This window comes from Schistocerca nitens, chromosome 5 (assembly GCF_023898315.1).
Source record: "Schistocerca nitens isolate TAMUIC-IGC-003100 chromosome 5, iqSchNite1.1, whole genome shotgun sequence".
Taxonomy (NCBI): domain Eukaryota; kingdom Metazoa; phylum Arthropoda; class Insecta; order Orthoptera; family Acrididae; genus Schistocerca; species Schistocerca nitens.
Window position 1 is genome coordinate 245,121,505 of NC_064618.1, and position 14,402 is coordinate 245,135,906.

Consider the following 14,402-nt stretch of genomic DNA (forward strand, 5'->3'; position numbering starts at 1 on the left):
AAGGATAGTTGCTACTCACCATATAGTGGAGATGCTGAGTCACAGATAGGCACAACAAAAAGCCTGTCACAAAATAAGCTTTCGACCAACAAGGCCTTTGTCAAAAATAGGCAACAGACATACCCACATAAACGCAACTCACATATACATGACCACAGTCTCTGGCAGCTGAAGCCAGACTACGAGCAGCACCAGCAGGAGCGCATGACGGGAGAGGCAACTGGGTGGGGGTAAGGAGGAGGAGAAGGAGGCTGTGGGAGGGAGAGGGATAGATAGCTGGGTAGGGGTGGGGGCAGTAAAGTGCTGCTATGGAGCGTACAGGGATGAGGTGGTTATTTACATATTTTTTCACGTTTTTTTTCCACCACCACGGATCCTTGCTTCTACCATCTGCGTCAGTTCAGAAAAATTTCCTTATCCCTAGCTAGAACCCAGTCCCACATACTATTCCTGCATTGTTGCTTGGCTCTTGAAATCCCCTCAAATGGCCTTACCATCAAATTACCTGTCTCCGGCTGTCACCCTCCCTTCCACAATGACCTTCACCTGTTCAGATTCTGCCAGTCCTTAGCCCTCATGAACATGCCCTGCAAAACCATGACAATCAAGCCCAAATCTCCTCGCAATACCTTCTCTCCATTCTTCTATGCAATCCCAAATTCCTGGAACCCACAACACACGCTGAATTCTTGCCCTCCAGGAACTAGACCAACATTCACAATGCCACCTCCAAAAATTCTCCACCTTGCTGACTTCCTACTCCCGTCTTGGAATACCACTGTCCACTGCCTCTACAACAACCTCCAAACCTTCCCCACATCCCCTCACAGCTGACAAACCCTGTCTCGCAGACCTAATATATTTACTGCACCCTCCAAAACTCCCTTCCACCACCACACATAATCTAGTACCTAAAGAGACCCGAAACACAGTCATGAACCTTTCCTCCGAAAGCCTAAGCCCCGCAGAAATATCAGCCCTTTCCAACGGCCTCACCTTTTGCCCCACTGCCAAATTCAGTCATGCAGGACTTCTTAAAGACCTTCTCTCCTTCTCCCAGTCCCTACAGTGGAAACATTTTTACTCCACCAACCCTAACAATGCTGATCCCTGCCTGACTCACTCTATCATCCAACCGTGATCCATCCCACTGCCCCAAAATTAGCCCTGTTAACTTTCTAGAATTTCTTAACCTCAAACCTTGCCTTACCATCATTCTCCATATCACTCAACCTGCCAACTACTGTTACATCCACAGAAAGCACCGCAGTCAACCACCTAAAAACTGATATCAGCCTTTTAATCCTACCTGCTGACAAAGGCTTCACTATTGTTGTTTTGAACTGCAAGGAGTACTTGGCAGAAGGATTCCGCCAGCTGTCAGATATGTACACCTACAAACCCTGCCACAGTGACGCCATTCCTGAAATCCAGCAGGATCTCCTGTCTCACCTCAAATCCTTAGGCCCATTCCAGAACCTCTTCCCAGAGTCCATCTCTCTCCTCACCCCTACCACTCTCCACACTTCTACCATCCACATGCTTCCTAAAGTCCATAAAACTAACCACCTAGGACACCCCATTGTGGCCGTTTATGTGCCTCCCCCACCCCCCTTCCCGAAAGAATCTCACCTCTCATAGACCAACAGCTTCGACCTATTACCTGCAAGCTGCCCTCCTATATAAAAGATACCAAGGATTTCCTGCACCGACTCTCCATAGTTCCTGTTGCTTTATCACATGGTGCCCTGCTCATCACTTTTGATACCACCTCCCTTTACACTAACGTCCCTAATGCCCATGGCCTACCTTTCCCAATGTCCAGTGGATGCCAAATCAACAACCTCCTTCCCAGTCTCTGTGACCAACTATATCACCACCCACAATTACTTCACCTTTGAAGGTATTACTTACAAACAATCCAGGATATGGCTATGGGTACCTGCATGCCACCATCCTATTCCAACATATTCACAGCGATCTAGAGGAATCCTTCCTAAACATCCAGAATCCCAAACCCCTCACCTGGTTCAGATTCATTGATGGCATATTCATGATCTGGATCGACACATGATCTGGATCCACATTCCTCCTGAACCTCAACATCTTCTTCCCCATTTGCTTCACCACGTCCTACTCAACCCAACAAGCTGCCTTCCTGAATGTTGACATGCACCTCAGAGGTGGCTACATCAGTACCTCTGCCCATATCAAACTCACCAATGACCAGCAATACATCCACTTCAACAGCTGCCACCTGTTCCATACCAAGAAGTCCCTTCATACAGCCTGTCACATCTGCAGTGACGAGCAGTCCCTCTCAAAATGTACCGAGGGTCTCACGGTGGCCTTTACAGAACGTAATTACCCTTCCAACCTTGCATAAAAACAAGTGCCCCATGGCTTACCTTTCGTCACCCATCACCTCCCAAGGTCCCAACGTCTGGCCACAGAAGAGCATTCCCTTCGTAACTCAGTACCACTCAGGACTGGAGCAGTTGAATTACATTCTCTGCTAGAGTTTCAACTACCTCTCATTGTGCCCTGAAATGAAAAATGTCCTGCCCACTATCCTTTCCATGCCCCCTGCCCCCCCACCCCCCACCCCCCTTCCCACATAGTGGTATTCCACCGTCCGTCGAACCTGCACAATATCCTCATCCAGTCCTACACAACCCATGCCCCCAATCCCTTGCTTCATGGCTCATATCCCTGTAATAGACCTAGATGCCAGATCTGTCCCATACATCCTCCCACCATCACCTACACCAGTCCAGTCACAGACATCACCCATCCCATCAAAGGCAGAGCTACCTGTGAAAACAGTCATGTGATCTACAAGCTAAGCTGCAATTACAGTGCTGCATCTGTGAGTGAGTTGTGCTTTGTGAACTGGAGAGTAGCTGACTAGAAGGTGCAGTGTTTACCAATGAGTCATGATTAACCATGTTCCCTTGGTTTATAGTAAAATTGAATGGTTTTGTAACTAACAGAGCACTTGCAGCATAGCTAACATGAATTCCAAGGAATGGTACCCTCAAACAGAAATAACATCAGTAAACACAAAATAATTAGCCAATTACAACATAAAATTGGAATCCCTGTCTTCGGTTAATCTAAGTAAAATAAGTAAAACTTCCTACAATTCACCAGGTATTAAGCAGGGAGTAGGTGGGGTATGGGGTGGTGAGGGTGGGGGTGGAGGGTTGAACTATTTCAAAAAATAGCTCACTGTGAATAAGGCTGTTGTTGTCCTGGAAGAGGGGACCATTCACAGCATACTCACCAAGAAGATATAGAAGAAAGGGGAACACTTGGTCACAAAGAATGTTGAAATGAGCATCCTGGTTCAAGTTCATCGTAATTTGAATGGGTGTGCCTGATTCATAATATGAAAAGCACACCTTGAACATACGGAACCTCCTCTGTCCTGAATTACACCCACCCGGCTTTGCATATTAAATGGAAAGTTCTGGGACTGTTTGGAACAGCGAATGATACATAACAGTCAACATCTGCACAATTTGGTTGCTCTGTGGGATCTAGTAATCAGTTTGTGCCACCAGCTGAATATGGCATACCTGAAGAGACTTGTGCACTATCTTTCTTGCCAAATTGTAGACATTTTCTAGGCTAGAGGCAGTGCTTAACAGCGGTAGCATGACATCTCCTGGGGGATGACAAATTTTTTGTTATGTATGCTTATATTAAGCCTTAGAATGCATTGGATAAAATTAATTCATTAAACTGTGAATGTTTACAGTGTGACAAATGTTATTTTTATGTCAGTGTTGTGGTTTCTGTAGCAAAAATAACATCACTAATTACAGAGGTAGCTCATATGAAAATGTAGTTCCAGTTTTTTTATGTAGTGTTGTGTAGAGTTCCATGTGTTCGGTCTGATTGTAAATGTAAGCACCAATATCATCTCTGAAAAGCTTTGTTAAATGCATGTTTACCATGTGTCCATGTGTAGCACCTTCTTATAATTATTTAACTACTAGCTTTTTATGATTGACTTGTTTTACTGCTAGTTCTCAGAATGAAAGACCATTATTGTGACACTAACAAAAATTGACTGAAGAACACAGGTTCTTCTTATACAGCTGTAGGCAGAAATGAGATATTTAGAAGAATGTAGAAAGACCGAGAAACTAATTCTGCTTCTGAACAGAAAGATCACAGATTATACATAAAAATGAAGATACATGTAAGGATCACAACTAATGGAACCAAGTTAGGTGGCTCACTAATAATAACTCTGGACTTTTATTCCAGAGGAGCACGTTTCAAATTCTCATGTAGTCTTCGTGATACAGGCATCCAGCAATACCCCTGAACAGCTTCAGACAGATCCTTAAGTGAGACTTTAAAATCCAACAGCCACTACCCTTACCCCAAATTTTAGCTAGCCAAGCTAGCTTTCCGTCTTTAATGAAATCAGCATTGATGGATGTTGTGGTGGTGATGCCTCATATGGTAATTTATAGAACAATGACTAATATTTATGAAGGAGAGAGGTCTTGAGTAATGTCATACTTTCATTGTTGTACAGTCTGTGCTTCATCTCTGTCATACATTAATTTATAGAACACTGGGTAACATTTATGAAGAATACCCAAAAACCAGGTCATAATCACTTAAAAGGGCCATGACTAATTTCCTACTTTGATTGTTATACAATCTGCGCTCCATCTCTAATGATATTATTGTTGAAGGAACATTAAGCTGTGATTTATTTATTTATTTACACGTCAAGTTCTGTAGGTCCAAATTGAGGAGCATATCCCCAAGATCATGGAACATGTCGGTACATGAAATTACAACATAAAAGTAATAACAGATAAAAATAAAATGTTTATGAATCCAAAAAAAGTCAATCCATAAGTTTAAGTAAATGCAGTTAACAATACAACAAGAATCAGCTTAATTTTTCAAGGAACTCCTTGACAGAATAGAAGGAGTAACCCATGAGGAAACTCTTCAGTTTCAATTTGAAAACACATGGATTACTGCTGAGATTTTTTAATTCGAGTGGTAACTTATTGAAAATGGATGCAGCAATATACTGTACACCTTTCTGCACAAGAGTTGAGGAAGTCTGATCCAAATGCAGGTTTGATTTCTGCCAAGTATTAACTGGCAAGAAGGCAGCTAGGAGGAGGAAATATTCTGACAGTTATACTTTGTGTATATGCAGTAGATGTGACCAACTGTCAGAGTTGAGTGGAGAGGAACCTCTTGTAGCTGTAGATGTAGGGAACATGCAGCGGTCCTCAGCAATTAGGAGGCCTTGGTCAGTTGTATATTCCAAAAGAAAGAAGAAGGTTCTGCTGCTAGGTAGTTTCCACGGTAGAGGTGTAGGCCAGCAGTTGCAGGAAGTGTTGGGGAGCGAGTACCAGGTCACCAGCATTGTGAAGCCTAGTGCAGGGTTGGCTCAAGTGACTGACAGCATAGGAGAGTTATGTAGGGATTTTACAAAGGAGGATCAGGTAGTGATAGTGGGTGGATAAGGGAATAGTCTTGATAGGGATGGGGAATATGATGTAGATGGTGACCTGTTAAAGATAGCTACTCAAACTGGTGGCACTAATGTGCATTTTGTGCAACTGTTTCAGCGTCATGATCGGCCTCATCTTAATGCGGCTGTTAGGCATGTTAACATGGGCTGGAGAGGGCGCTGATGGCAGAGTGCATGGGACACATTTCAGTGGTGCTAGTTGGGTCTATCAGTAGATCTTGTTTCACTAGGCATGGCCTGCACCTCAATAGGTATGGGAAAGGGGGGCTGGCAAAGCTTGTAGGTGACAGTGTAGTGGGTGGTGGTGGGATCACTCATGGAAAAATTCCTGTAGTAGTTTGTGTTAGAGCTGCACCTTTTTTAGATTGAAGTCAGCTGATAGGTACACCTGCTTAAAGGAAGTCCCTCTAACTAAGGGCTCACATTCAGAGGCTGTCATGTTTCCAAGTAGAGAAGGAATTAGCATATTTCATCAATATATAAGAGGTACTAGAGATACAGTTAGTGAACTGCTTATAAATGTTCATTCTGAAGTTATTGGTATATCAGAGCACCACTTAAATAGTTTGAAAATTCAGAGGCTTCCTTTACCAGGATACAGAGTAGTAGCTGGCTGTTTTTCAAGGAGTTCCTTGTGGAGTGGGGGAATGGCTATGTATGTAAAAAACAGTATTCCATTTGAGTCCGTAGATGTATCATGGCACTGCACAGAATGGATATTTGAGTGTTGTGCAGGGGCAGTTGAATTTAGTGAAACTAAACTTCTAATTATTGTTGTTTATAGGTCCCCTAACTCCGACTTCAGAGCATTTCTGCTCAAGCTAGAGAGGGTTCTTGATCCACTTTGTAGGAAGTACCAGAAATTAGTTATATATGGTGACGTCAATATAAATTTTGTATGTGATGGTGCAAGAAAAAGGATTTGGTAGATCTCCTAAATCCATATGATCTGACGCAGATTGTGTTTTTTCCAACTAGGGTGCAGGGGAACAGTAGCACAGCCATAGACAATATTTTTATGCAGTCTACATAACTAGATGGGCATTCTTTCAATAAAAGGGTGAATGGTTTTTCAGACCAAGATGCACAAATTTTAACACTAAAAGGCTTTTGTACTCAAACAAATGTCACATATAATTACAAACTGTGTAGGAAAGTTAATCCAACAGCAATAGAGAATTTTTTAAACCTTGTCAAGGAACAAGAGTGGCAGGATGTTTATAGTGCCAATAACATAGATGATAAATATGATGCTTTCCTTAACACATTTCTCATGCTCTTTGAGAGTTGCTTTCCATTAGAACACTCTAAACAGAGTACTAGCAGTAATAGGCAGCCTGGGTGGCTGAGTGGTGGGATAAGGATGTCATATAGACAAAAGTGGGAATTATATCAAAATGTTAGAAGTAGTCACAATCAAGCTACAGTAGCCCATTACAAACAGTATTGTAAGGTGCTTAAAAATGTTATTAGGAGGGCAAAGAGGATGTGGTATGCAAATAGAATAGCTAATTCAAAGAATAAAATTAAAACCATATGGTCAGTTGTGAAGGAAGTATCTGGTCAGCAGCCCAAGGTCAACGATATAAAGTCAGTTCGCAAGAAGAATATTTGTATTACTGATAAATCATATATATGTACAGTATTTAACAATCTTTTCTGAGCGTTGTTGGTGAATTAAATAAAAATTTAGTTTCTACAGGAAATCATATGACTTTCTTGGCAAATGCCTTTCCAAGATTGATGTCTGAAATACTCCTCTGTGATACAGACAAGGGGGAGATTGGGTCAGTAATTAAATCACTGAAGCTAAGGACTCTCATGGATATGATGGAGTGCGTAGCAGAATACGAAAGTGCTGTGCTGCACATGTAGCCCTTTATTTAGCCATATTTGTAATTTTTCCTTTAGGAATGGTCAGTTTCCTGAATGATTAAAATACTCAGTAGTAAAGCCGCTTTATAAAAAGGGAGAAAAGGATAATGTAGACAATTTTAGACCTGTTTCTGTGCCATAAAAGGCTGTGTATGTAAGGATAGTTGTTCATTTTAAATCAAATCACACGATTTGCTGTCAAATGTACAGTTCGGGTTTAGAAGTCATTTAACAATTGCAAATCTATATTCTCTTTTCTCTGTGAGGTACTGAATTGGTTAAACAAAAGGTTTCAAATGATAGGCATATTTTTTGCTTTAACTAAGATGTTTGGTTGTGTTGATCACAAAATATTGTTCCAGAAGTTGGACCATTACAGAGTACAAGGAGAGCTCACAATTGTTTCACCTCTTACTTTAGCAACAGACAGCAAAAGGTCATTATTCACAACATTGAGAATGGCTATGATGTGGGGTCTGAGTGGGGTACAGTCAAGTGGGGGGTGACCCAGGGATCAGTGTTGGGGCCACTCCTGTTCCTTATTTATATAAATGATATGTCCGAACCACTTATTGCCCGAACCGCCCATTTCTGAGCCAGAAATGTCCTTTTAGAATGGGAAGAGTTACTCCATACAACATAAGTGAATGAAAATAAGCAAAGTAGACTAGTTTTTGTGTCGAAAGATCACTCACTTCAGATATCGTTCAAATAGTAAAAATGACATCCTTAAGTCCTTGATTTGGCTTGCAATAATTGCTTTCTTTTTTACATCATCATACTGTTCTTTTTCAGATGGAAGTGGCAGCCAGAGTGATTCATTTAAGAAAAATCGATCAAAATATCCATTGTCAAGAAAGACTGGAAATACCACAGGTTCCACTGTGAGCTCTGGTATGTTTTCATTGCATGTGTACTTGTTTCTAGTGAAGTAACTGATCTTTACACTTGTTACTGTTCATTACCTTGTTCCTGGCCTCTCCACACAAATTTCACTCCAGTTGTTCCTTTTTTGGTTTACTTTGAGTCAATAATGTAAGAATGATTGATCACATATAACTTGTCACAGTGCGAGTGATTTGAGCTGTGCTTTCATTAATACATCAGAAATAATAGGGTCATGCTTAATTGTTGTGCTAGTGTCTATGTTATGAAATATAGGTTCTTTCTTGGTAGTCATTATAATGCTTATGACACACCAGTGAATTAAATTCTTTAATGTGTGAAAGAATTGCTTTCCTATTAAGTTTTGTTACTAGAACTGATTTTTTTATCAAAAATTTTACCCTCCTTTACAATCAAAAAGCTTAAAGCCTACATTGCCTCTCTGTCACATTACAGTTTTCCAGAGATTCTCTTGCTAACCTTCTTAAGTAACACTACTGAAAGAATCCAGTAGGAAAAAATTATTACTGAGAAAGGCTTAAATCTGAAATAAATTCTTTTAGATGAGAACTGTGCACTATAATGTGTATTCATGGCAAGTAAAAAACTTTGTGCAGGTGAGTTCCTGCTATTTTCAACATATACTACCATCTGAGTCAGCTGAGTGCACCTCATTGAACCTCATTAACCGAGGCAACACTACATTATGCCATTCTCCCTCTCCCCCCCCCCCCCCCCCCCTCCCATTTCTCATGAAGTAAGTTAAATTTACACTTGTTACTGTTCCTTACCTTGTTCCTGGCCTCTCCACACAAATCTCACTCCATACGTTCTACGATTTGGAGGCACAAAATCATAATCCCTTCAAAGTAATGGTAATGCACACACATCCGTACTAATCCCACCATTGTTGGAAACCTTTCTAGACTGACTTTTGGAATGGTGATCAGACAGGCTATTTCATTCCTCAAGGTGCCTTCTCTTGACTAAAACTGCGTTCCTTTCAAGTGTATTTTCAACTTGGGAAATAGCCAAAAGTCACATAGAGCCTGACTAACGATAGGAATGCTGTATTTGGCGAGGAAAATCTGGATCTGATGTACCAAACAGGGGGTGCATTATCATTAATTTGGAAACACTGCTCATACACAAATTGTTGGTCAAAATTGAGCGTACTGATAAAGTGCTTACCCCAGTTTCATTTGCAAGTTCTCACACTGTGATATGACAGCCTTCCATGACCAAAGTTTGTACTTGCTTGATGTCATTGTCATTTTGGGTTGTTGAGGGTCTGCCTGTGTGCATTTTGCTGTCTACTCATCTGCAACCATCTTTGAAGACATCATTCTGCTCCTTTATCTGTGAGTTGCTCATGGCATTGTGCCAGATAGCCCATTGATGTTGCAAATGGTTTCAACTTCGGTATCACCAAGCTTTTGGCAAAATTTGATTCAGCATCACTGATCAACTTTTTGTGCTATTGTACAACTTGCTGAAATCCAATGAATGCCCACTACTCGTCCTCACTCATAGGCCAACTGGATGCAACTGATGCTTTCTACTTGTAGGAAGAAATTCCTGAGTGCATGTGAATATCCCCCACTACATCTCCAGTGAGGAAAGTCTCCTGAGCTTCATTGGTTTATATGGGAAAGAAGAAAGTTCAATAGTTTATGAACAGACCTCATACATTAATCAAAACACTTAGGAATCAGATGTCAACACACACATTATCCAAAGATAAACTTGTAATATACACTGATATAATACATGGAAATTCTAAGACCAAAAATAAAATGAAAGAAAGCTGCACACTTGCAGATGAATGTTTGATGGCAGTTAAGTGTGATGATTGTTGTACTGGAATTCACACCATGTCATTGCAATACTGTCCATATTAGCTAATTTAATAGTTTAGACACTGCTACTTACAGTTTTGTGGTTATGTAGGTTTAGTGCATTTATGACTATAGAAAGATTAGCATACCAGTATCTAGTCAATAATATGTTACAGTGAACAATTATGTTGCAGTGACGTAATCCAATGTAGGCTATGTTTTAGTTTTTAGCTTGTAAAAATATTAGTATATTTACACACTTACTAATGGATCAGGAAACACACATGCTGGTAACACTGAATGTTTATGGGCCACCAGCTTCAAAAAGCAGGCAGAGGAAATGTTTATAATATTAAGAAGACTTGACTATAAAATCATTGTTTCTACAGATTGCAGTGTTGATTTTTATGTAAGTTAGTACTTATTAAGGACACGTAAAATTGTTGATGTTCGACTTTGGATTATTAGCCACACTAAAATTGCCTACAAATATTAAAGGACACAGTGCGAAACACTGTTGACAATTTGTTTTGGGGCCTAACTAGCAACCTGCCCTTCCTTTGCATGGCTAGCACAAACGGACTGGTGACTTTTGTGGCATAGTGGTAATTTTGTCCACAGGCCAGTGCATAGAGTTATGATTAAAATTATGTGATTTATTCATCTCATTTCATACAATTTTCAAATCATTTGATTTGATGTACAGGAGACATTTCCAGGTTTACAAAAGAAACTTTTTTCTCTTTTTTAAGAGAAATACAAAAGTTTACATTGTATTTTACATTTCTAAGTTACAGCTACACAAGTATATAAAATAATACACGTAATACAATCCCTGTGTTCAGACTGTGAAGCTGTCCTCAATGAATTCTTCGACAGAATAATAACACTTTTCCACTAGAAGAGTAAAGAGCAATCTTTTCAGTGAACCAAGCTCCATCTTAAATATATAACTGCCTTTTATTTTATTGAAAATTTGTAACCCCATATACTCTGGCATTTGGGCATAAAGTTTTAAACGATGTGTTGGAAGTTTGAAATTATCTCTGTGGCGAGTGCTGTAGTTGTGGTCAAAACGGAAAGTGTCTAGTGTATGTTGATTTTTATATAAGAACACCATCACCTCATATATGTAAAGTGAGAATTTTTAAATTTTTTAACAGTGGTCAACAGGATTCCCTTTTGTTTGCAACACACATGTTTCATCTATATGTACCTTCCAATTTAAATTTTTATCAAGATTTAGGCCTAAAAACTTCACGTGGTTTGCTTCTGTAATATCCTGATCATTGCAAGTTATCTTTATTTCAGTCCTTTCTACTGATTTAGCTTCAAATTGCATCATTTTGGTTTTAGTTAGCTTTAGTTTTTGTTTGTTTAGATGGAACCAAGATCCAAGTTTTTCTAAAGTATTTTATGCTTTTTCTGGGATATTTTCAGATACCTCATTTTCAATTAGAACTGATGTATCATCAGCAAATAAGACTGAATGAACATCAATAGCTAGTGGTAGGTCATTTATGTAGGCAGCTTGTTTGGCAAGTTTAAGGTTATGTTAAAGATTTGTAAGTTTAAGGTTGGCTTTGTAATGTTTTTTACATTTCAGGTAGTCTTTGCAATAAGTATCGTTTTGTTCTGTCCCATGTTTGCCATTGTTTTTATATGTTTTGTACAGCGAAAGCATCTTTTCTCTGGTACTAGCAGGGTTATCAGTGTACTATTTAAGCTTTTTACCTTTCTTTTTGGTTTAGTACTGTTTGTTTTCATTGGTGAACAAGATTACCATAAGTCAGTATATGTCTCAAGGAAATTATTAAATAGAGTTTCAACAGTTGATTGATCTATGTCATATTCATAAATAAAATCCCAGTTTACCTGTCTGAGGGAGTCTCTGAATAACTTTACATATTCCAATGGAAAGTACAAAATGGAATGTAACAATATTATGAGAAGGAAAGGTGCTACTCACCATATAGTGGAGATGCTGAGTTACAGATGGGCACAACAAAAAGATTTTCACACTTAAAGCTTTCGGCCAGTGGCCTTTGTCAACAGTAGACATACATATACAATCACACACTCATGCAAACGCAATTCACACACACGACTGCAGTCTCAGGCAACTGAAACCACACTCAGTTGCCTGAGACTGCAGTTGCGTGTGTGTGTTGCATTTGAGTGAGTGTGTGTGTGTATGTGTGTCTAATGTTGACAAAGGCCATTGGCCGAAAGCTTGAAGTGTGAAAATCTTTTTGTTGTGTCCATCTGTGACTCAGCATTTTTGCTATATGGTGAGTAGCAACTTTCCTTCTCATAATGTCATTACTCAATATATTCCTCTTTCTGACCTGTAACCCATGTCATGCTTGGCTTCTTATTTGCAACCTTATAATTCTTATCTGACTGTGTATACTGGTATGTTATGAGTAGAAGATCATGTTTCTGCCAAACATTCTTCTGCAATGCTTGCACTATATAGTTCTCTTGAAAAATTAACTATAATATTGTCCAAACAGGCATTTCCACATGTTGGGATATTGTTAGTATAATATAGATTTAGTTATCTGAATAGGTTTAAGAATGTTTTTGCGTTGAGTTTCTCTGTGTCTAGCAAGTCAATGTTGAAATCACCACATATTGCTACATTTGTTTTGGGTTTTAAGATTTTTCCCATCATCTGTTCAAATTTCTCAAAAAAAATAAGTTAACATCACCATTAGGAGATCTACACAAGCTAACAATTACAATATTTTGGTCTATCAGCCTTATACACGTAAATTCACTATTTCATTCTGAGGAGTATGAATTTACATCTATTTTAGAGACGTGTATACATTGTCTGATAAATATTGTGGCCTATCCATGTTTTCTCTCGTTTCCACACATTATAGTTGCCAGAATGTACTCGTTAGGTATGAACAAATGTACTTGATATTCTGTGTATTTTGTAACCTAGCCAAAGCTTTTGGTTGTGTGACCCAGACATTTATATTTGTGAAAGAAATCATCACTACTTTGTCGAAACAATTTATTCATGAAATCAACTGTTTTAGTTTTTGCCATCTGACCATTTTCAAGGAGAGCACAGGGAAAATTTTGTGCATCATCACATGTTAAAAAAAAGGACATGTATATGTCATTGTCTTATCTATCTATTGGATATTAGTAAAATTAATCACAAAATTATACTTCACATATGAAATTGTTATTGCTTTAATGATATCCCTCTTGCATGGATGAAGTCTTTTACTTATAATAGAAAGCAGAAAGTCATATTCCATTTGCTCTAGGATCTTAGAACATATTCTGAGCTGAACATAGTGAGATATCTTGAACAAAATTACCTCCTCTGTGCCAACCAACGTAGATTTTGACAACACTGAACGTGTGAAACTTAGCTTGCAGTTTTTCCATATGACATCCTAAAACCCTTGCTCTTCATGCTTTTTATTAAAGACTTTGAAGATAATGTAACCTTGACATTTCACAGATAATGCTTTTACCTACATGTACAATGAAGTACTGTGTGAAAAAACCTGCACAGATATTCAGCTAGATCTTGACAAAATTTTAAAGTGGTGCAGAGATTGGCAACTTGCTTTAAATGCTAAAAATGTAAAATTGAGCATTTCACAAAAGAAAAAAAAAACTGCAGTATCCTGTGACTCCAATATCAGTGAGTCACACTTGCAGTCAGTCAACTCATATAAATACATGGGTATAACAGTTTGTAGTGATATGAAATAAAGTGATCACATTGTGAGGTGTATCATATTACTTCAATGAAGTGATGTGTCATCCAATCTATACAGTACTGACAAATAATCATCACCAAACATGTCATTAATTTTTGTTAGTTGGTTTAGTAAGTTTTGACACACAAGTTGTGTGGAGATTTTGTATGATCTGTGCTTGTAACCAAGTGTAGATGGACGCAACATTCTTGCAAGACGGGGTGATGCTGGCAGTTCGATTACACTCTGTGTCACCTGCTGGTTTGCCAGTTACCCCATGCAGCTGCTCTCTTATCTTGGAGATATGCTGTGCTCCATGGAATAGTGCACACCATGAAAATAGTCTTATGTCTTGAAAGAAAGAGAAGGGAGTCAGTTTGCTATGAAGTATGACAGAGAGTTTACTGTCTGTCATTTTGTATTAATAGATGTAATAACTAAATCTTAGTGACAAACAGTTACTTTATGCTACTACTATTTGGTTATTACATCAATTAATACAAACTGATATACAGTTCAGAGTAAACTCTCTATCAGACTTCAGAACAG

The 14,402-nt window shown here is 39.0% G+C and overlaps 1 protein-coding gene across 2 annotated transcripts in view; it reads left to right on the forward strand.

Annotated features, from left to right (window-relative positions):
- LOC126259660 (RNA polymerase II-associated protein 1) overlaps nucleotides 1-14,402 on the forward strand; it is a 200,129-nt gene that overhangs the window by 5,984 nt on the left and 179,743 nt on the right. For both annotated transcript variants that reach the window (XM_049956595.1, XM_049956596.1), the window contains exon 2: nucleotides 8,192-8,290. In XM_049956595.1, the coding sequence (XP_049812552.1) occupies nucleotides 8,192-8,290 (99 nt within the window). The remainder of the gene's footprint in view (nucleotides 1-8,191; nucleotides 8,291-14,402) is intronic.